At 43.5% G+C, this 24,339-nt stretch overlaps 1 protein-coding gene across 1 annotated transcript in view; it reads left to right on the forward strand.

Annotated features, from left to right (window-relative positions):
- The window catches only part of Atp10b (ATPase phospholipid transporting 10B (putative)), a 97,650-nt gene that overhangs the window by 28,742 nt on the left and 44,569 nt on the right, over positions 1–24,339 (forward strand). The window contains exons 4-9 of the mRNA XM_051167629.1: positions 5,371–5,456; positions 9,934–10,040; positions 11,965–12,096; positions 15,890–16,017; positions 17,087–17,339; positions 18,085–18,323. Of these exons, the coding sequence (XP_051023586.1) occupies positions 5,371–5,456; positions 9,934–10,040; positions 11,965–12,096; positions 15,890–16,017; positions 17,087–17,339; positions 18,085–18,323 (945 nt within the window). The remainder of the gene's footprint in view (positions 1–5,370; positions 5,457–9,933; positions 10,041–11,964; positions 12,097–15,889; positions 16,018–17,086; positions 17,340–18,084; positions 18,324–24,339) is intronic.

The following is a 24,339-nucleotide window of genomic DNA, read 5'->3' on the forward strand; positions in this document are numbered from 1 at the left end:
GGGCTGGAGAGATGGCTCAGTGGTTAAGAGTGCCGTCTGCTCTTCCAAAGGTCCTGAGTTCAATTCCCAGCAACCACATGGTGGTTCACAGCCATCTGTAATGTGATCTGATGCCTACAGGTGTACATGCAGGCAGAACACTGTATACATAATAATAAATAAATAAATATTTTTTTAAAAAAAGATTGTACCTAGGATTTTCCTGCTTCTGTGGCATAGTCTTCACAGTGAAGTCCATTGCGATGTCCTCATCCATCATCTCCCAGTGCAATCTTTAAAACATTCTCTCCTGTAGTGGTTTTTCCTCCAGCCCCAAGATCCCAGAGTAAAGACGCATGACATTCAAAATACGGCCGTATAACTAGACTCTTCTCTTACTAGTTCATAACTTAAAACCCACTTATTCTCGTCTACATCCTGCCACATGGCTCAGATACCATGGTGCTCAAGTACCATGCATCCATCCTTACATCTTGCTGAGTGAATCTCCTGTATCTGACTCTGTCCCAGAATTCTTTCTGCCTGCCAGGTGTCCCACTTCCTATTTTACTTATCCTATAGGCTATAGGTTTTTTTTATTGACAGGTAATGCATCCATACAATACACAAGCTATTTCTTCTACCCTCCAGCACCAACTCCACCCTCTAAAACCATGGTGGAGTGCCCATTGAAACAAGGCATTCTCAGATTTTCCCTCAAAGGAAGATAAGAGTCTTCCAGAAGCTGTATAGACCTAGGTATTCACATGTGAAGTGAACAAAGCACTGTGGGGCAGAACCATGAAAAAAAGAAGATCAGCTAACTAGAAGTGGATGAGATAAAAGGGTCTACCAGACTTAGGTGGGCTTCGCAGAAGAGGTAGTTTAAAAATGATAAATTGTAATCCCCCGAGGACTATTTTCTGGGCCGTTTTTTAACACCTGAACATCTACCCTTAACACCTATATGGGTGTTGTACTTTCAAGCACAGATGTACTTGGTAAAGGAAGCACTGCAGTGCACATAACTGAGAGTAAGTTCATAGGTTCTCCACAAAATATTAGTGAATGAATTCATTCTATCTTATCTATTACATTATATCATAGTGTGTGGTTATTTCACTCATAGGTAAAGACAGAAAAAGGAATAAGGCTTAGAACTCAGACAGTAATCTTTTCTCTATGCATCTAAATAACACTGTGATTTAGAGAGAGCTGTTTCTGGAGTCAGGAGTCCTGAGGACAAAGCCGTCTCCCTGCTCTGGACCAGGGAAGGCATGGCTTGGTTCCTTTGGCTGTAATACAGGGATAGTAAATGGAACTGCCCTGACAGGGTTAATCACTAAGCAAGTAGCATATATAAAATATTTGATTATTGGCATATAATAAGCACTGGCTAAAAGTCCCAGAAATCATAATAATAGAAAATAAGAGGAATAAGTGGTGATGGTGATGATACCAACAATGACATCAGTTGGCGTTGGATTCCAGTGATGTGAGCTGTTTTCCTCACTGTTACAAAGCAATCATGAGATAGTGATCAGTTTATTCTCATCTATACACTTGTCCATGCTTCCTAAAGTTACTGTAGGAACTTAATAGCATGTGCCTGTCCAGAAAAAGTGTGCAAGACAGTCTAGTCTTGCCTAAAGACCTGCAGACGCATGCACTTCTCTCTGAAAGGAGTTTATCTCTTTGTGTGTGTATTTATGTGTGTGTGCTTTTATTGTGGTCAGTGTGACTCTCATCCAAGAGAGGGGGGAATCATTTCAAAAAATAAGTTGGTTAGATGAGCTTTACCCATGAAATGGAATGATCTAGAGGTTGCTGAGGTCAGCCCTGCCCCACCTGGGAAGAGAATCAAAGTTGCTAAGCCTGGTTGACGGTAGATGGCCTGGGGATTACATACATCCTTTAGTAGTCACAAACTTCCCTAGAGGAACCACAGTTGATTCTTACAGGCAAGTAGGGCCACAAGGTCATGATTAGAGAAAAACAGTATTGGGGGTTTGAAGAATAGCTCAGTGGTTAAAAGAGCATGTACTGCTCTTGCAAGGACCCAAGTTTGGTTCCCGTAACCACAGCAGAAGGCTCACAACTGACTCAAGGGATACAATGCCCTGGCCCCTAATGGTACCTGCACTCACGTGCACATACCACAGACACATACTTCAAAAACAAGAGTAAGTATTTGAAAAAAGCAGGCTCTTGTATTCTCTGTGACAATCTTGGAGATGGCAGGAAGGACCCAAAGAGACAGGTAACAAGAGAAAGTAAGGTCATCCATATAGAAGAAGCTAAAGACAGGGGACCCATGGGCAGTGTCTGGAAATAAGGAAGAGCAAGGAACCAGAGAAGAGCCACAGCAGAAGCTGGCTGTGAACAAGCACAGAGGCAAGAGAGCCAAACTTCTCCCTGGCCATGCCTGGAGCCCCACAGGGTGGGCAATGGGGACTCAGAGTTGCTGCATGCTTACTAGCTGCCACCCATCTCTGAAACCCAGCAATGAGCTGAGTGGTATGGGTCAGGACCAAAGTGCATGGCTTAATCAGGAACACAGAAGAGGCAGACAAATTACAGCATGATTTGCCATCATTTCAGGGCTCAACTGTTTGTCCCTGAAAGAATCAATACCTAGAGGGACAAGAGCCATATTTTTAGAAACTCCTGGATGGGTAATTTATTTCAAGTGAGTAGAGAGTTTATTTATGTCGGCACCCCCATGGGTGCAATGGGCAGTGTGTTTACACAAAGACAGAAAATGCTTTCGTTTCTTCAAATCAAACTGTGCCTTTGAACAGCTGTAGCTTGCAACTCTGAGTGATAAATTTACTCACGCATGTGTTCAAAACTCCACTCAAGAACTATTCCCACCATTGCCTTCAGCATCGCTGCCTTCTGTTTGCACAGAGTGGTACCCACTGCAGAATTCTTCTGCGGAGAGTCTATCTCCAAAGACAGGGTCGGTGAGATTAGCTCCATTCTACAGATGAAGAAACTGAGGCTCAAGAGGTAAACATAGGATTATTCAGTGGGAACTAGAGTTGGAAAGCAATATCCCTAGTTATGTTTTACTTGTACTATAACTGACACAACTTCAAGAAAAGAGTTTTTAGAAAAGCAAAACAAATTAAAATGATACAAATATTCAGTCAGGAAAGAATGAAAAGAAATAGGGTATATCTTTCCAATAAACTTCTTCAGATATTCCCTAAAATATTCAAATTAACATTCAAAATATTCAAGGCAGAGTAGAGAAGACAGTTCAATAAGTAATGTGCTTACTTCATGAACATGAGGGCCTGGCTTGGGATCCCAGCACCTATGTGAAAAGTTGGGCATAGAGGTGTCTGCCTGTAATCTTAATGTTGGGAACAGTGAGATAGGAAGACACCTAGGGTAGGCTGTCTAGTCAATCTAGTTTAATTAATGACTCAGTAAGAAACCTTGGCTCAAAATAAAACAAATATGCTACAGAGCATTAAGGAAGGCATTAAATGTTAACTTCACCTACATACACACACACACACACACACACACACACACACACACACATCTGTACACACACTGAAGGAATATTCCAGATACAGGACCACGAACTTGTTTTTGAAATGCAAAAATGTACATGAATATGCATAGGTGCATGTGCATGTGCCTATTTCTTAACCCTGGAAATGTATTATATGCACAGCACGTTGGATGTGGCTGCCCCTAGTTAGCATGCTTATAACCCCTCCTTTTGCTGCTATCAGTGTTGTTTAAAGGCAAAGTCTTCCTATGTAGTCACCTTGGCACGAAACTTAGGACTCTCCTGTCTCAGCGTTCAAAGTACTGAAGTTACCATTAGCATGAAAAGTCCTTTTCCTTTACGTATTTTGTGTCACCTAGAATGGTAGCAACTAGCCACATGTAACAAATCAAGTTTTAAATTTGAAAAAAAAAAATTCTAGGTCAAACCAGCGTATTTCATATGCTCAATGGCCACACTAGTGGCTTCCATATTGGATGACGCAGACTTAGATTGCCCATCGTTGGGCAGCTCTGGACCATATACAAACCCAAAACCACCAGAAAAACACAGTCAGTATAGCCACATTCCCTTTCTTATATTTTGTATTCTCTGACAGTGTCATATACTTATATCATGAATTGATCATGCCCACTCATGAGGACCGCATCCAATTCTTTCCTAGTACCCTTTATCCAATTTCCCTCCCAACCTCATATCTTTATTTACTGTTATTAATAACCCCTGAGTCCAGTTAATGCTGCCCATGTGTTCATGGGCCACTCCATGAGAGAAATGTTCTGCCTGGCACTGTAAACCTGATCCAAAGCCTATGACTATGGAGATCATAAGGCCCAAAATTGGAACCTACAGTTGTTTTGCTGAATGTCTATGCTGTCAAGATGCATTCTATGTCATGTCCTTGCACAGATTAGGTCCCAAAACCCAGACTAGAGATAACAAGGAAATGAAGAAATGATAGAGACAGGTACAGTCAAGCTGCAATCGAGTTATCGCTCAGATGGGGAAGGCACAGCACCCTAGAAGCTCAGTGTGTATATTATACACAACTGAACAAGGTGGTGGGTACAATTCATTGTCTACAGTTAAACAAAGGGTGAGGTTCTTTTACATATATATACATGTATATGTATATACTCAAGGAGCTAGGGTTTTATATAGAGCTGAACAGGGAGGCAGAGTTAGCTAATCTTGGTGTGAGTGGTCTCTGTAGGGGAGGCCTATGTAGAGGTGTTCTAACTACACTATCAGCATTCACACCCACACCAGAGGAAGGTTTTTCCACTTCCCTGTGTCTGAAGCATTGTTCTTTCACACGACTGTGCCCATGCTAACAACACACACTCACACAGAAATTCACTTGCTCTCCACAGTTCTTAGTATTTGTGTTTGTATTAATAAATGTGTGCTGTTCTCAACTTTGTTCTGGGAAGCTTCTTTTTGAAGTAGGTAATGGTTAATGAGGAAACTCATAACGTCAAGGCCGCAAGAGCAGTAACTGTGTATAGCTGAATATCTATGAGAGAGTCATCTGTATGAGCCTCCCACCATCCAATGCTCTGGAAACTTCATGTAAGTTCCCAGAACACAGCAAGAATACATAAGCCTGTGGGTGGGAGGAGAGCAGCGGTATGCCAACTTCTGCTGCATCCACCCTTCCTTTAATCTACACCCAGCTCTGTGTTCCTGTTGACTTTCTCCTCCTCAGTGAGGACTTGACTTTAACCTGACTTAACCTGTGCGGCAAAGTGCAGCAGCCTCATCTGGGATGCCCATAGCAGCAATGACCTCTCCCTGAGATCCCATGAAGACTAGATCCCTTTGATGCAACTGCCTCATGGGGGTCTTCCTCTCTTTCGCAGGATGTGCAGTTCCAACCAGAGCACTTCCACAGTACCATTGTGTGTGAGAAACCCAACAACCACCTCAACAAGTTCAAGGGTTACATGTAAGTATGGAGGGCCTTGGGCTGCTAGAAAACGTCTCCTCTGAGCTGGGAGACTGTATTTCCTTGAAATGGCCAGACAGTCCAGGGTCTGGATCCTGAGGTTTAAAGACATTCACATTTTATGGACCTGGCCTTATGTTGTAGTTCTCCCAACAATAAGCTGAGTGAACTGAATCAATTTACTTACCTATCTGTTTCTTAGTTGCCATCTTTGCAGAGTAAAATTTATAATACCTGTGCTCCAGGACTTCTCTTCCCTAGGAATGAAATTGTCCCTCGTCTGCAGAGCTCAGATTAGCAAAACTGGGAAAAAAAAAATAAATGCCAGGTTAATCATAGATGTTTATGTTAGAATTATTGTTACTCTTTAATGTTGATTCAGACTTAGAATTTTATTATAACTCTGGCCCACATCAGGCAGCCGATCTATTTGCTGTGAGTAAATACAGTGAGGGTCACAGCATGGGCGTGAGTAGATGTCTAGCTTTGTCCAGTGCTATATAGCAGCTCTCGAGGCACTTCTGCAGCATATCATCTTACGTGGTGTTTATAGCCACTCAAGGAAGTGGGGGCCATGGTCTCTATGTTTCAGATGGGGAATCTTATGCTTTAGACTTTTGAATTCACCCAAAGTTTCACAGCAGGTACCAAACATCCCAAAACTGATGTGATTTCAGTTGCCCTGCTTCACATAGTTGAGTTGTGTTGGGCCCACTCCTTACCAACATGGTTCCGGTCCACTGAGATGCTTCTTCCCCAGACATGTCCTCAACCCATGTGTGACATCACAAAGAGGAATTCGAGAGGGGGAAAAAGAAGAATACAAAAAAATGCATACAGTAGCCTTGATGCTATTTACTTATCCAATACACAGTAAGGATGGATGGAGATAGGGGCAGAAGGATGTAAACGGAGCAAGAGTTCTTTGTATGTGTCTGTCAATGAAGAAGCTGTTCATTGTCTCTGGCAAGCATAAGGCCTCTCATGCCTGAACTGCTGGATTTGGTTGGTTCAAATCACTGTGCCTTGAGCCATTTTCTACATTCTTCTACAGATCAGCTTCATGGCCTGGTTTTCCTGATGACTCTTTTCTCCATCAAATTCATGCTTGCTAACAGGTAGTCTGTCAATCTGGGCTCAGGCCTGCCTACCTTACACAGACTTCAGACAGCACTGCCCCACCTTCATTCATCTTAGTACCTCTTTCTGGCTGCTGCTCTGAGAGGCCTGTCTTCCCCTGTCTCCTGGCCTTGAAGAGAAACCTTGGAAGTCCAACTAGCCAGCCCATGGTCAACCCAAAGACTGTTGAAGATTCTACCATCTGGGCCGCCATCCCCACCTATGTCAGACAAGGAGAAGATGTTTAGGTCTAGCACCCATAAACCAAATGTCTAAGTCTGTTTTCCAGAAGCCTCTATGGGTCTCCTAAAGTCAGGAATCCTCCGTGGTCACACAGATTGGCTAGATGAACAGCCTCTTAGAGTCTACTTGAAGATTATGTGCTTGAGATTTTAAAAGGCACCATCTGGGCTGGGGGAGTAGTTCAATTAGTAGAGTCTTTGTCTAGCAAATACCAGGTCCTGAGTTTAAACCTCATAACCATATAAACTGGGGGTAGTGACATATACATGAAATTCCTGCACTTAGAAGATGGGGACAGAAAGATCAGAAGTACAAAGTCATCCTCAGCTACATAACAAGGTTAAGATCAGTCTTGGCTACAAGAGATGTTGTCTCAATAAATAATTGATTAATTAAACAAATGACTCTGTAGAATCAAAGTTCTCAGGCTGAGACAATAGTCTTCTTAATCAGGAGTCATTTGGCAATGTCTGGAGGCAGTATTTATTGTCACAGCTGGGAAGCTGTGCCACTGGCCTTTTGTAGATAGAGACCAGGGTACCACCCAACACCCTACAATATACAAGACAATCCCACAATAAAAAACTGTCCTGCCCAGGTGTTAATGCCAAGACACAAATGCTGCATATTGACCATAAACATCTCTGTTCACAAAGAGTGCTCAATGAAACAGTAGCCATGAGACAGCTAAGCCTTTTCCCCATCTACTCAAAATGGGCAGTGCGGGTAAGAGAAGCTGGCTCTCCCCTGCGCTGTTACCTCAGGCTGTCATACACTGTAAGTTGCTAACAGTCTGTCACCTGCAATCCAGAATCCTAAGGTGTCTAATATACTAGGTGTATGGCCTTGAAAAAAATCTCAGCCTCTGTAAGCTTTAGCTCTATAAAGGGACCCTTCTAACCTTCCAGAGCTATGTAGAATCAAATATAATCATGCAAGTGAGCATAGTTTATATGTAAAATAGGAATTATTAACATTTAAAAGGTTATTGAAGTTGGACACAGTGGCACATACCTGTAATCTCAGTATTGTGAGGTTAAGAAAGGAGGATCATAGTTCAAAACCAGTTTGGGCTACACAGTAAGACTCTGTATCAAAAAGGACAATCTTTATCAATTATACATCTGACAGAGGATAAGTTGATCCTTATCAGAGAAGTTTCTTCTTGCAGTTGATGGTAATTAGCAGAGTCCCACAACTGGACAGTGTGCAGAGAGAGACTTTGGCACACTCAGCCTCAAATGAAATGTCTTTATCAGATCTTCCCACCAAGGCTCAGGGATCTATCTGAAAGAAAAGGCATAAAGATTTTAAGAGCCAACATATGGATAACTCCAAGGAAATATCCAATGTACATATAGAGTCACAGAGACAGTGACAGCATGCAGAGACCTACAAGTTAAAACCAGATAAAAATCCTATCATTGAGCAGGGGAAATAAGCAGACAGTGCCACCTACAAACCACAAGCCCTTTGCAATTGATACCTACTGGGAGAGGTTAAAATCAGTTTTCTTCAGTGGAGTGACACTGAGTCTATCAATTCCCCTTCAGGGCGAGCCCTATGCTCAGGAGCAGTTAGCCAAGGCAAAATGAAGACCATGGTTTTTGTGTTCTTCTTGATTTGGTTTGGTATTTTTTGTCTGTGGTATTTGTTTTTGATTTTTGGTTTTTGGTTTTCTTTGAAAAAGGGGACTAACATGAAGTTATGTGAAGGGTGGTAGCAAGGCTCTGGAAGCAGTGGGAAGAGAAAAAATTTTAATTCTAATATAGTGTATGAAAAAAATGTAAGCCAGTGAATGAAAAAGGCAGTCATCTGATCAATCAATGGGCATATTGAATATGCACAGCGTGAAAGGGCAAGGTATTTTAGAATCAAAGATACATTCTGCCACTTACTAGATCTATGAATTTGCCTCTATTTTCCTTCCTCTAAAGTGGATATGATAGCATGACCTGGCTTATAAACTGCCTTCAGCTTAATTGACACTTAGAAAAAGTCACAGCTGCACATAGGAAAAAGAAATATCGATGGACCGCAAGGAGAAGAAATTCAGTGTTAAGATCCGCTGCTTTCTGGCGGACCCCCGGTGGCTGAAGAATGTTACTTTAACCCTGCTGAAATCCCAGGGAAAATGAGTCAGGTTAGAATGCCATGCTGAAGGTGAGGAATGGATGGAGTCATTCTGGCTCAAGTCTCTGACATGAAGTGGAAAGCTGAAAAACATCCTGAAGTTGGAGAAAGAAAGACTTTGCTTCCTCTTTAAGAATCTGCCTCCTGTCTGGATGAGATCTGATAGGCTCTGGGGGAGGAGGTCCCCTTCTGTCAGAGGTCTAGGGGAGGGGAATAGGGTGAAAGAGGTGGGAGAGAATAGGAAGATACAAGTGAGATGTACTCTGAATAAACTGTTTTTTAAATGCTATTTAATAAAAAGTAAAAAAGATAATCTGCCTCTGGTAGTGAGACAAAGGGTCACTGTGTCCTCCTCCTCAGAAGCCTGTGTACTTTATGAGGGACTGAGCAAAAGAGGAAATGTATGAGGAGAGAGGCTCAGTGAGTGAGGTAACCCAGATGTGAGAGGACTGTAGCCCACTCCCTCTTGATTTGTTTTACTTTATACATCTACATCATAATCTAAAAAAGGCAGAAAGATCTGGCATCTTCTATGGACCAAGATGCTCAACCTAGTGTGGTTCTGGTCCCCAGCAGCTAGGCTGGGAGGTGTGGGGATGTGAACACCATCCGAGGGAGACACAGCACCAGACCTTGAAAGTCCAGAAGCCCATTCTCTTCACTTTATCCCTGCAACCAATTTGAGGGGAAGAATTAAAATGTGGGATTTTTTTCGGCAAAGTCCTGCCTTTGGTGTGAGTAAATGAGGGATTCCTCGGAAGGAACAATAGTCTCTTCTTATGGGCCAGCCTCACCCAGCCTCCCAGGAGCAATGGTGAGATTCATCTGTATGCAAAGACAGGGTTCCCAAGAGCATCAGGAGCTCTGAGAGAAGGGGGAAATGGGCCATTTTCACTCACAGCTTCTAGTTCTGTTATACCAACCAGAGTCCACATAAGGAAACCCGCAGAAAGCAGCTCTGACTTTCACTCCTTGTTCCCAGGGAGCATCCTGACCAGACCAGGACTGGCTTTGGCAGTGAGAGTCTTCTGCTCCGGGGCTGTACCATCCGAAACACGGAGGTGGCAGCTGGCATTGTCATCTACGCAGGTCATTGTCTCTATGGTTTCTTTTATCTAACTTGTCTTAATACTGCCCTCTCCAGCCTTTCCTCTCAATTCATCTTCAGACAATAGAAACTCAGAGGGTTCCCCAGTGGCAAAGCCATGAGGCTTCCCGTTTCTCACTCAGCCCGCAGGCGACATAATGAGATGCTGAGCCAATACTATGCATCCCACCAGATAGGGAGAAGGGCTCAGTTCGCCACCCGTGATGGTGTGGGGACATAAGCACAGGCAGGTCTTCAGAATAACCACACAAAGGTATAGAGTCTCCTTTCATGTCTCTGTTTTCCTACTTGTATAATAGAAAAAGCATTGATATCTTCCTTATAGATTCCTGACACTCAAATGGCCTATTCCATTCGGTCACCTAGTGCTGTATCTAGTGAAGGGAAAGCTGATCGACTCCAGCTGCTGGGCTTTCTTCAGTTATGATCTTAATATTTCCTTTGGTATGCCTCTGAATGTGGAGACATTTTCATTACTATACTACAAAACCTGAGACAGGATAACTTTCAAGAAAAGAGGTTTCATTTAGCTCACAGTGTGTGACAGGGTGGGGTGGGAGGGCTATAAGGACTTGACACAGGTGTTGGCTCAGCTCTGGTTAGGACCCTCTTGCCTGTGTCATATCACCATGGGGCAATCCCCTTGTCACAGGGAGCCAGAGAGAGTAGAGTTCTCCAAAAAAATAAGCTCTAGTGTGGAGGTATGTGCTTCTCATGGCAAACATTTATTGAGCCCCTCCTACTTACCTGGAGCTCAGTTGACTCTTAGTGTAGGTTAATTACACACACACACACACACACACACACACACACACACATACAATGATTATCCCATTTTGCAAATGAGAAGGTCAAGTGCAGAATCCATTTGCCTACAGTCCCACATTTTCTGGGATGAACTCCTTGTAAGCCAAGGACAAATGTGAACAGAGCCAAGTCCCATCTCCAGCACCCTAACTGCCTTGCCTTTGACCCCACTTCCTGCCTAAGGAATGGAGTGGTCTCAGAAGATGAGAACCCCTGGAAGGTGAGCCTGAGGCAGGTAGTGGGAAATGAGTGCAGCAGCCAGTGCCCTTCACACTGTCAGAGCCCCTCACAACTGTAGCAATTCAAATCTAATTTAACTATCTGAGCTCCATCACTCCCACTGTTGCTATTTTAAATTTTCAAGGCATCTAACTCGGTAGCACTACCTGGAAGTGTAGCTGATGACTACTATGGTGACAGATTTTTGGCTCTACCGCTCTTCCACATGAAACATCAGCACCTTAGACAACAAAGAAACAAACAGGGAGACGACTGGGCCCAAGCTTAGCCCACTGCAGGACCTTTGCATGTGCATTTCTTTCCATCTAATACTCTCTTCCCTAACTCGTCTTTCACTCTTAGGTGTCACTTTCTCTGAGTAGCTCCTGCTGATCACTCTGTCTAACTGCCATCTTGTGTCTGCCTTAGCCTTTGGTTCCTGTTATCTATCCTTTATCTCATGGAACCTGGTAACAGCTATATGGAGCTCATTTATGCTGCTATGAGCCACCTGTTCATCATTATATCCTATTCTTGGCCTAAAAGAGGCAGGAGATCATATTCTATGCAAATTAGGGAGGGATCCCTTTCTTAAGACAGCCCTGTTACACTAACCATGCAAGTGTGTGCCATCTAAAAACAAGGGGCTCTCTTCAGAGTGATGCAGTGTACATCCTGTGGCACTGGAGTTCTGGTACTGTCTGCCTACAGTGCCTGCATGTAGGTGATGCCCAATGACTGAGTCCTGCTGACTATGTGTGGCCTCTACCATGTGCTCTGAGCAGACTCCCTGAAGCAGGACTTAGCAAATGAAACCTTGCTTTTACCAAAAGCTTCTGTGGGAGCCAAGAAACTAATTTTCCCAATTTTCTCTCAAAGGCCATGAGACAAAAGCCATGCTGAACAATAGTGGCCCCCGCTACAAACGCAGCAAAATTGAGCGGCGCATCAACACAGATATCTTCTTCTGCATCGGCCTCCTCTTCCTCCTGTGCCTCATTGGAGCTGTAGGTATGGGATGTTCTGCAAAAAGCAATGTAAAAAATCTGTTCCTTTGGGCAAGTCACTATAATTCTGATCTTTAATTTCCCAGAAAGAAAAATTCAAATCTTCATTGATATTTTACTGAGGTACTGATGAAAATCCCCTGAAAGTTCATGCATCCTTAAATATTAGCAATACTGTCAATCATTAACGGGTTGAGAAAGATAGCATGGAAGGGTAGCAAGATGGGTGACTCACGGGACTGATTCTCAGAAAGCCCACAATCTACCTAGGAGGTGTCAAATAAGAACAGAATTAAGGACTCGGCCTGTCCTACTCAATGGGAAACTGCATGTGGGTACTGCATTAGTTGCCTGTTGATGCAGTGAAATTAACTCATACTGAGTGATTCAAAACAACACAAATTCTCTTTGCATCTTCCCTAATCATTAGAAGTCCAATTGTATTGGTTTAAAGTCATGATTTAAGCAATTCTGATTCCTTCTGAAGACACTGAGGGGGGTACCCAGTTCTGGGTTTTTTTTTTTTTGTTTGTTTGTTTTGTTTTGTTTTGTTTTGTTTGGTTGGTTGGTTGGTTGGTTTTTTTGTCAGTTTCTAGAAGCTTCCTGCATGCCTTTGTTCATTGCACTAGCAGCATTGGACTCTGCCCCTATCTCCCCAGCCTTGCCTATGGTATCTCCTTTTATAAGCACATTTGTATTTATGTTCTTGAACCTGCCAGGAGAATCCAGGATACTCCTCATTTCAAATTTCATTAGTTACTCACATCTCCAAATTCCTTTTTGCCTCATAAAACAGCCTCTTCCCAGGACCTAGCAGTTCGGATGTATCTTGTTAGGGGTGATGTGTTATTTTGCCTCTCATCAGCACTATGGAAACACCAATGAGGGGAGACTTTCCTGGTAAGGTACCTGCTCTACCTCATTTAGGAATGAGGTAGGCATTTGCTGCAGGAAACAGGTGGCAGACACAAGTTCAGGAGCATAGTGAGGCCAGGAACTCTGGGGAGTGGCTGTACTTTGCCACATCAGCAGCACTTGAGGGCACAAAGGTGGGAAGAAAAATGACTGTAGACGGACAGCAGTTGGCTATCTAGTGGATAAGGGAGTGAACTAACTGCGTATAAGTTGATATTCAGAGTGGAGGGAGACAAGAAAGGGTCCTCCATGGAGCTCTTGTCCGTCATCTTAAACCTATGGATGCTTCACAAAAATGCGAAAGGAGACCCCAGTGAATCAGAGAAGATCAAGAGGAAAATGATGAGCTCAGACATGTCTAATGACTCCAACTCATGGAGGAGCAATGGTGTTTGCTACCAGCCTTACTCTGAAATGTTAACCATAACTGTATTTAAAAAGACAATGTCTAAAAGGCAGAGAGAGACAGAGACAGAGACAGAGACCGAGACAGACAGACAGACAGAGAGAGAGACAGAGATCTAGTGTGTCAGATTAGTGAGGCGCTGGTGCTCATCTCAAGGTGACCAGGATTGTTTACTTAATGCACCTCCCAGGTGAGCCTAACAGCTGTGCCTGAGTGGGTGGCTCACATATGGAAAGGCAGCAGAGGAAGACAGGGGAAACCATAGCAAGGACACAGCCACTCCCTCCCCTGCCCACATGGCTTCAGGAAGTACGCCTCTGTACTGCATAGATTTTTCAGGCACACCAGAACTGGAAGAACATTTGAGGTCACTATGCAGGGGGCGAAAAGTTAATGATTACATGGCCAGACAGAGATAAGGCATAAGCCACCCAGAACCAGCTTTTCAAGCTCTCTAAAACGATAAAGGAAGAACATCAGTAGAAAGGGAGGGAAATTATTCTATTACAAAAAGCAACTTTGTGAAACAGGACTCTTTGTCCCCTCATTAAAGCATAACCCTTGAAGAAGAGAAAGTTCTCCCATGACAACCATTATCCACGGTTCCTTACCAAATGTTCCCTTTGTTCTTATAACAAGATATGTCTCCTTGCTTTGACCATAATGCCCTCCTGCATACACACACACACACACTTGCCCAGGCTCCAAGACCCCCAAGGCCTCCGGTTTTACTTTACAGCTACTCTGACTTTACTCTCTCTGTGCATGTCCTGTGCCTATGCTCTCACCATTAAATTATGTCATGTCTGCGATTCTCCTTTCTTCTGAAGTGACTATGAGGAATTTGTCCCAGCCACAGGGGAGAAGGATGCTTTGGGCAGGATGACATATTCTCTATATGAAATATGCTCAATAGTCCATATCCTGAAAGTGAGAGCATTTGTTTTAGTTAGAATTTATTCCGCATCACAGTCCAATACTGAGGGACATCAGGGCAGAAACCTAGAGGTGGGGGCTGAAGCAGAAGCCAGCCATGGAGGAGTGCTGCTCACTGCCTTCTTCCTCATGGCTAGCTCAGCCTGCTTTCTTATGCCATCCAGAGTCGCTTGCGCAGGGATGGCATCACCTCAGTGAACTGGTCCTCCCGACATCAATCATCAATCAAGAAAATGTACTACATATTTGTCCATAGGTTAATCTGGCAGGGAAATTTTCTCAGTTGAGGTTCCTTTTTCCTTGTTCCTGACAGAAAACTAGCCAGCATGAAATTCTACACAATGGGTTATTCCAGTTTCACAATAGCACTACAGGGTAGCTATGACTAATTAACAGGCAAGGACATTCAAGTTCAGACAGATCTGTTACAGGTGCCGCATATAGCTCATCTTGCATAATCCTGTGATAATGGGTGATAATGCGTCACCCCTTCAGCAAATAAGGAAATAGAGTTCAGAGTGTATACAGTGTGAGTTCTGTGAACTCTCAAGACACTCCGTGCTCTAACACACTCACCCTCATGCGTCTTTAAGCTTACTGTCCTTTGGCTAGTGGAATTACTCAAGAACAAAACCCAAGACTGATACAATTAATAATTATTGGATATAGAAGGTAAGATTGGGAAGAAATGGGTGATTAGGTCAATGAATGGATGAAGAAATGTGTAGATAGGAGAAGGAAAACTGAAGGACAGATGTGTCAAGACCACCCAACCACACACTTCTTATAAGATGACTGAAAAGTTCATATACCATTATCTTTCCAACCCTATGTGATAGGAGGATCACTCCTCCTATGAGGAGTGAAGGATCACTGTCAGGGCTTAAGGAAAAGAGAGGGAGCAGAAGGAGATAGCACAGTGTCATGTGGAATGGGAATGGTCTCGTCTCAGTGCATTCTGTGGAAGAGTGGGAGGACTCCTGAGGGTCAAGGACACCACAAGATGTACAGAGTCAACTCCTCTAGGCCCATGGGGGCTCACCGAGACCGAATCACCAACCAAAGAGCTTGCATGGACTGGATGTAGACCCCCTAAATATATGTAGCAGATCTACAGGATGGTCATCATGTGGGTCTTTTCACAATTAGAGTAGGAGCTGTCTCTGACTCTATTTCCTGCCTTTGGATCCCTTCCCTCTAGCTGGGCTGACTTGTTTGGCCACACTGGGAGAAGATGTACTTAATCCTGCTTGTAGCGCTAACTTGAAGTGCCTGGATAGGTTAACACACCTTGGGGACCTTCCCTTCTCTGAGAAAAGGGAGAAAGGGGATGGGAAAGAGGGTGTGTGATGGGGGAGGACTTGGAGGAAAGGAGGAGGAGGGGCTGGGATCAGGCTGTAAAGAGATTAATAAATAAATGAAAAAATTGAAGAGAAAAGAATGGGCTCTTCAAATGCCCATCCATGTCCAGGATGGGTACCTGGGCAACTTAAGAACTAAGTAGAGATTTTGTTTCATGCCTAGTTTTGCTTCTTCTCAGGCCACAGTCTCTGGAATGGTACCTTTGAAGAGCATCCTCCCTTCGATGTGCCAGATGCTGATGGGAGCTTCCTTTCTCTTGCCCTTGGAGGCTTCTATATGTTCCTCACCATGATCATCCTGCTCCAGGTAAGAGCTCTCTAACCTCTACAGCTTTGCAAAATAAAGAAAAATAAGTGTTAGCCTCAGAAAGGAGGACAAGATGGGAAGACTGTTATTGCTTTTGGGTGCATCTGTCGAGTGTTCACATTGAAGGTACTGTCAGGACAACCCTTGAGATAGCTGTAGAAGACTTAGAGAGTGAGACAGTAACAGTCACCCATTTATATGTCCCTTTGCCAGACACAGAACAGGAAAGATACTAAAAACCAAGGCCAAAGGAAGATCAGATAGTACAGGAAGCTACTCAGGACTCTCCATCCCCAAGCATTAGAGATAGAAAAAATTCAGAAGTTAGTGTTCTAGCATTTGACAAGCCTCGCCTATAGTCAATGTCTTATAGAACCTTGTTGCTGACTGATGAATCATTTTCAACCATCCATTCATTGTAGCAGTTTGATCCTTCTTAAAGGGAAATTAAACCACACCACTTCTCAGCACAGAATCTGCTGGTAATTCATGTCTACTCAGAGTAAAAAATCCAAAGTCCTTATGGAAGCCAACAAGGCTCCAAATAAATGATCTGGACCTTGGCCCCATCTCATCTACTACAGATATCTTCCTCCATCCTTTTTGTGTGATGTCTACACACTCCCACCCACCCCAAACAACCAAACCCCTCCCACTGCCCAGAACTCTCCTCACACCCTTGTCTCTTCAATCTCTACCCAAAGGTCATGTATATGAAAGAGTCCGTCCAGTCTATGACTCTGTCCTCTGATTTCCTTTCTTCTATTTCATGAGGCCCGCATTATATATGTTGATTTTCCTATATACTATCACTAGAATATGAGTTCTTCATCATTCTGTTGTAAAGAACCAGTGATAAGCACCTGACTCACCCCAGGCACCACAGTTTCATTTCTCCTAAGAATTCCAAGGGGGGGAGACCTGAAGTCACTGACTTTTAATTTCCCAGGAAAATTCAGGCAGTCAGCTGTCCTTACCTTCCTATCAAATGCCTTTGCTGCCACTAGTGAAGCTCTGGGAGCAGGGACCAAGCCAGTTTCTGACACACTGTGACTCCATCTTCCCTCAGGTATTGATCCCGATTTCCTTGTATGTGTCCATTGAGCTTGTAAAGCTTGGGCAGGTGTTCCTCCTTCATAACGACCTTGACCTTTATGACGAAGAAGCCGATTTGTCCATTCAATGTCGAGCCCTCAATATTACAGAGGACCTGGGCCAGATCCAGTACATCTTCTCTGACAAGACGGGGACCCTGACAGAAAACAAGATGGTGTTCCGCCGTTGTACCATTGTGGGCAGTGAATATTGTCACCAAGAAAATGGTATGAGGGCCCTGCAGGTACCCTTCTCTGTTAAGAGAACAGGAAGACAAGGACACTATCCTGATGACACCACCACCACCACATACAGAGGTTCTGTGGCATATTGCCAAGTTGCTTCACCCCTCATATCAAAGTTGGGCTAAGGTAGAATGTATCCTAACTGTGTATCAGTCATGAAGCGAGGCTTAGAATTTTCTCCTGTATCATTACCTGGTGTGTCAGGACAGGTCTAGATCTAGGCACAGGGTTAAAGTTGGCACACTTAGACAGTACCTTCCATTTTAACAGATGCCTTAGATTTCCTCAACTCAGTGTTTTAGTTTACAATAGGAGGTTGTAAAATGTCTGGAATATTCCTTTTCATGGTCTGAAAGTAGCCTATGGAACTGAGTTAGTACATGCACATGCACGCTCACACACATGATAACGAGAGAGGACAAGATATTATAGATAGCCCTGTCGCTGTTGCTATGGCAATCACTCATCAGTTACTTGAGAGCATCTTGTTTCTTTTTAATAATATAAGAGCTAATACTACAGGCACCCAGCTTGGCTGGTTATTATGTTACTAAATCTTCAAAATGATGCTGAATTGGATTCAAAGCACAAGGTCACATAACTCTGCAGCCTTAGTAGCCCAGCTACAGTTTTCTATGGACCATTCCTGAGCCCTATCTTAAGCCCGGAAGCCTAGCATCCCCCAAGCCTAACTCAGCCAGGACGTGACAAGATTCCTTTCTTGCAGCCAAGAGACTGGAGACGCCAAAGGAGCTGGACTCAGATGGTGAGGAGTGGACCCAATACCAATGTCTGTCCTTCCCACCTAGATGGGCCCAGGGCACAGCAACAATGAGAAGCCAAGGAGGTGTCCAGCCTCTGAGGAGGAGCCAGAGTGCCCGGGTCCCTATCCAGAGGCACTCTCGACAACGGTCTGTGGGGCTCTGGGAAACCTCACAGCCTCCTGTGGCCTTCAGCAGCTCAATAGTAAGTCCTTGCCTGTATTCATTGCATCACAACCAAAGCATGTCAGGAAGGTAACAGAAGGTTCTAGGATACAGCAGAGACTCCATAACCCATGATTAGTTTGTAAAGAGGCTTAGGGTTGACTGTGTTTCTTAGTTGGAAGAGTGATTCCCTAGCATGCCTGAGACCTGTGTTCCCTCCCAGCACCACCTCATGAACCAAATTGCTACACACCTATAATCCCGTCACTTGCTACATGATGAGTTGGAGGCCAGCCTGGGCTACATGAAACCCTGTAATTAATTTTTTTAAAGATTTACTTATTTATTTATTATGTACACACACAGTGCTCCACCTGCATGTAACCTGCAGGCCAGAAGAGGGCATCAGATGGTTGTGAGCCACCATGTGGTTGCTGGGAATTGAACTCAGGACCTTTGGAAGAGCAGGTGGCGCTCTTAACCACTGAGCCATCTCTCCAGCCCCTGTAATTTTTAAAAAAGACATTTAAAGACTGAAGAACGCTCAGAATGGCCCCTCTAAGTCCCATTTGGAATGTGTAGTGTTCTGTCGGCATGCACGGTTCTTGTTGGTTCCAAATGTTCAGTGTTTGAAAGTTGGGAGTTTTTAATCTTAAATATTAATTTCCCTTCTTCTGAAAATGGAATTAGAAACACTCCCCATACTAATAACAGAGTTTTCTCATGGCAATAATTGGCTTGAGTTAAGGAATCCATACCACGTAGGCTGGCACAGGCCTCAGTTCCCTGGAGCCCCTCCCTCTTCCATTTGTCATCAGCACAGCTGAGAGCCAGCAGCCTCCTCATTATGCATGCTTTTCCAATTATGCCACTAAAAGAAACAAGTATTTGCCATGTCTGTGCTTTTCATAAGCTAGAAAGACAAAAGGCTTCTGCCTTATAGGCTTTGTGCACTTGAAAAAAAAATGTGAGAGGAAACATATTAGCAATAATGCATGAGGAATTTTCAAGAGTTGGGAAGTGAGGAATATCTATATCCCAAGGGCCTAGCTCCTTTCTCCCCTTCGCTCAGTGTGAGAGCTCAACTTTGGTCTGACTTTTGTCTTTTCATATTTGATTCCTCCAAAGTCATTGCTATAAACATCCAGGTAGCCAATGAGGACTCTGAATTTATTCCCCCAAACTGCACAACAGTCCCTGGAGGTCAAGGCCAAAGCCTTCTGACCCCTGCTCCACTCCTTCATCTGCACATACTCTCACAGCATCACGAAGTCTATAAAAGGCCACAGGTGGGCCTGCACAGGTGGTCAAGCAGTTAAGTGTGTGGCTGCTCAGAGGACTAGAGTTCTCTCCTCAGCACATACAACAAGCTACTTGTACATATAGATCTGACACTTCTTCTAAAGTTTGTGGGCACCTGAACTCTGCATATATACATAAATAAAAATAAAATAACTTTTTTCAAGACAATAGAAAGGAAATGTTAAAGGAGCCACAGCCATCTCAAAGCAGAGACTACCAATGAACTTGGGTGTGCTATCATGCTATTATTAGAAAAAGATTTTAAGTCAATTTCCATTGAAATTTTAATCTCTGCCAAAACACACACACACACACACACACACACACACACACACACACGTAAAACACCACCTTTGGGTATTTGTTCAATAAGGGGATGGACTACAAGTCTGAAAAAATAGGCTTGTAGCTATGCTGTTGGCTTGTTAATATGCAATGCGATAAATCTCTTTTTATCCGTTTTTTAATCACCCAAAAATACATAAAATTCTTATCAGGATGTTCCCAAAATCAAATAACACATGTTTGTGCTGACCTCAAGAGCCCTTCTAGTTACAAATCAAGCACACTTGCATCCACAGCCCCAGGGTACCATCTCAGTTCCACCACAAATGACTTTATTTAACACCCAGCAAGTTGAAGGACCTGGAATCATAGCCACACACTTCATTAAACTACGGACAATTCTGGTTCATCATATATTCTAAAAAGACAGACAACTAGTGCACATTTGAAGTGACCTTTCTAAATAAAAGTTGTTTTCTTATTTGCCATCATGTATTAAAAGTTACATGTTTATAAAATATGACCTTTCTCCCCTGAGATTCTGATACATGTTCTCTAGAGATGTGAACACATTACAATTTCATTTCTAGTCAATCTAGGGGCAGGCAAGACTGAGATAGACCATTAACATGCCCAAATAAAACAGTACACATGTGACTCAGACAAGCCCCTGAAGCTTTGGCTAAAGAAGAGATTTGTGCTGTCTCTAAAGATGCTCACTGGAGCTGGAAAGATGACTCCATGCTTAAGAGCACTTGCTGCCCTTGTAGAGGACCCAGGTTCAGCAAACAGCATCCATATGATGACTTGCAACCTTCTGTGACTCCTACTTCAGGAGATCAAATGGCCTCTGACCATTGTGGGCACAACACACATATGCAAACAAGACATTTATACACATAAAATAGAAAGAAAGAAAGAAAGAAAGAAAGAAAGAAAGAAAGAAAGAAAGAAAGAAAGAAGGAGTTTTAAAGGTGCCCACTGGCCTCTGATCCTGCACTGAGCACTGTCTGGTTCTAAAAGAGGACACTAGAGACTTTGGTGGCAACGCCAGGTAATTCTCCAGAGGTCTGTCCCTATCTATTTGTAGCAGGCTTGCTTAACATGCACCCTATTCCACCTGTTTTGGTGTCTTCCTCCACCTTCCTGTCCAACATCTGGCCTGGCATAAACACCTCTCAGAACTACCACTTCTCTACCTCCCCTTTGTAACTGAGTCAGAGCTTGCCTCAGAAATTCCTAGGGTTCATCATCCTGCAAGCTTCTGAAGAGACCAGCTGTTGGTTTCCCTGGCCCTTGGGTCCAAACCAAAAATAAAACAAGAATCAATAGTAGCAGCAACAAGCAAAGCTGGGTTTGCTTTTTTCTTTAGCTACCAGACACAAGGAAGCATCAGTGATTATCTCCTAATTACCTGCTATAAAACTGTGGGTTTAAGGTGGGTAATATACTTATGAAACTGGCACGTCCCCAGCCAATGTTTAATAGCACTGGCAGATGGAAAATAAAATGCCTTTTTGCCCTGGTCTGCAAGCAGCCAAGATTTATGCAGAGTCCTTGTTTCCAAGAGCCACTTACACAATGTATCACAAAATCATCAAACCAAAGAACATCTTCCCAACCATGGGGTGGAACTGTACAGTGGGGGGAGGGGAGGCCTCCAGTCTCCTCCCTCCTTTCTCCTTTCTGTGGGCATGTCACCTTCCCTGACACCTCCACAGAGAATGTAGTAGGCACAACTGAAAGAGGTGCCTAAGGGCAGTTTCTTAGTGATTCCTCTGTGAAACACTCCCACTCTCCTGCAGATTGGCAGGGCAGCCAATATACACCTGCTGCCTCTGTGGGGTTAGATAACCAGACAGATACATGAATATTCCTGCGAGTCATCTGACCACACAGGGCAGGACTCTCTTAGCCTCCGGGGACCCAGGTGGAAGGGGAAGAACTGTCAAATTTTCCTTACACTTGCCTAGCTTACTTTAACAATCTATGTGCTATCTGGGTGAATGTTTGTACATTCCTGGTTCTTCATCCAAACTAAATATCATCAAGACCATAACCTCAAGACAAAGACATCCCCACCTTGAGGCAGAATTCAACCTTCAGTTCCCCAGCAACCAGAAAGTCCTGTTTGTATGCTATTAATACCAGCATACAATACTCTGGTTTCTCTTCAGATCATATAAATCTTTTACCTTTTACTAAAATGAGCATACAGTTAGGCATCAAAAGGGGATCAAATGTCACCTGAGGTGGTCTTCCATTCCCCCTCTACCAGAGGCAAACATCCTCACAGTAGCCTATACAGACTTTCCAGAGGAGCCTCCCTATGTAGAAGCCTCTATGGAACACACACACACACACACACACACACACACACACACACACACACATACACACATACACACACACACACACACACACACACACACACACACGATGATGATGCATTGACTGGAGGACTTTTGGACTTCGACTTTTTTCTGTTTTCATGTGTGTATATGTGTGTGTGCATGTTTACATGTATGCCTATGCATATGTATCTGTGTATGCATGCACATGCATGTGTGGAGACCCAAGGTCAGTGTCAGAAATCATCCTTAACCACTTTTTAAGACCTGCCAGTCAAACACTGGGATTGCTAATACTGCTACTCTGTCTAATCAGTTTACTCTAGGGATTTCTTATCTGTCTACCAAGACTGTCAAGAATTTACATGAATGCCAGGGATCTGAATTCCATTTTTCACTCTTTCAGAGAAAATGCTTTAACCACTGAGCCATTTCCCCAGCCTATACTTTACTATTAAAAAAAGAATCAGAAGTGCTGGCAACTGTTCCTATGTCCAGGCACATGTGTATAATAAATACAGTAGAGAGCAGCCTAATTCTTTTTTAGTGGCTGTTGGAACTTGTTGGATAGTTGAGCCATTGTGGGTTTATATGTGTGTGGCAGGCTTTTTACATTATTAATTTTCAGAGTATAATTGCTAAGTTGGGGTGTTTGTCCAGCTTTTCATCAACTGACTTTTCCCAAGATCTTGTGGCAGTTGACATGTCCCCCAATAGCAAACAGAAGGGCCCGCTTCCTCCTTATTCTGTCAACTGTATCTGTGGTTACTGTCAGCATGTCTTTAGAATAGCCTTTCACTTATTTGGTCAGCTGACCCATCAACATTAGTTAACATCTATTCAATGGTGGGTATAGTAGCTAGATGGTAGAGCTATAAAGCCTAATAGAGCACTGGATCCTGGATTCAGGAATGTACAGCCTAAGGAAGGAGCAAGTGGGACACCAGTGACTACTGCTGGGACAGTAGGTATAGGTGTGCTATAGAAGATCAACAGAGGAGAGTCCCATCCTTCTTCTGGCCTCTGGGAAATTTCCTGGTGAAGCTAGCACCTGAACTTGCCCTCAAGACCAGTGTGAGGCAACCAAAGGAACTTAACCAGCAGCAGTCATCCATGAGAGTACATGAAGAATGAAAGCTGTTGTGGGAGGAAAAAAATCTGTGGAAGCAAGATGGAGCTATGGAGGTGCTCATCCATAGCTGGAGGTAAAGTGCACACCACCATTTGATCAAGTAAAAATGTATTAAAGACCAGTTTTAATAAAGAAATGTCAAGGGCCAATGAGATGCCACAGAAGGAGAAAACTGACTTCCAGTTGTTCTCTGACCTCTACTTCATGGTGCACATACACCATGAAAAGGAAATGAAAGAGAAAAATCCAGTTCCTCTGTGTTGGGCAAGCAAGGTTCTAAAAAGGAGTCATTCAGTGTACTGCATGTCCACAACCTGCTGGCCCAGGGGACACATCAGAGGCAAGCCATCATCTTCATGGTTCTAGCCCTAAAGCAAGACATGATCATGAACAGTTTACTTCCTGCCTCTCTGAAGGAAAATACAGGACTGTATTTGATGGCCTTTTAGCTTCCTTATGGAATCTGGGTGTCTGTTCAAAGGTTTAGAACCCCAATCATGCACCATTTCCCACAAAAAAAAATCTATTTTTAAGGAACAGGAACACTTCCACAGTCTCCCAAACTGCTTAGAGCTCAAGCTTGATGTGCCAGGCATCTGGGATGGCAGACATTAAAAGCTGTGTCTCTCACTAAGACCCAAAGGACACTTCCTTCTCATGGAGGATCTTGTCTGGTACAGGAGAGAAGAGGGATTCTAGAGTCAAGCCACCAAGAATCAACTGAGGATACCTCCAATTTATTGTGAGAGCTTAGGTGAGGCACTAAACTCTTCTAGGCATGAGCTACCTTATCTAAAATTCAGAGGCAACAGCACCCAGACAATTGCAATATTGATGGCAGGGATACGTTGAGATGGCAGATGCACTGGGAACATGAAACACTGCAGGGATCTAAGCTCTCATTAGCATAAAAATTGGGTTCAGTGTTTGGGTAGTATTAGCTAATCTGGCTACAGAACTTTAGATAAAGTACTAATGAGCCCCCT

Source organism: Acomys russatus, chromosome 25 (assembly GCF_903995435.1).
Source record: "Acomys russatus chromosome 25, mAcoRus1.1, whole genome shotgun sequence".
Lineage (NCBI taxonomy): Eukaryota > Metazoa > Chordata > Mammalia > Rodentia > Muridae > Acomys > Acomys russatus.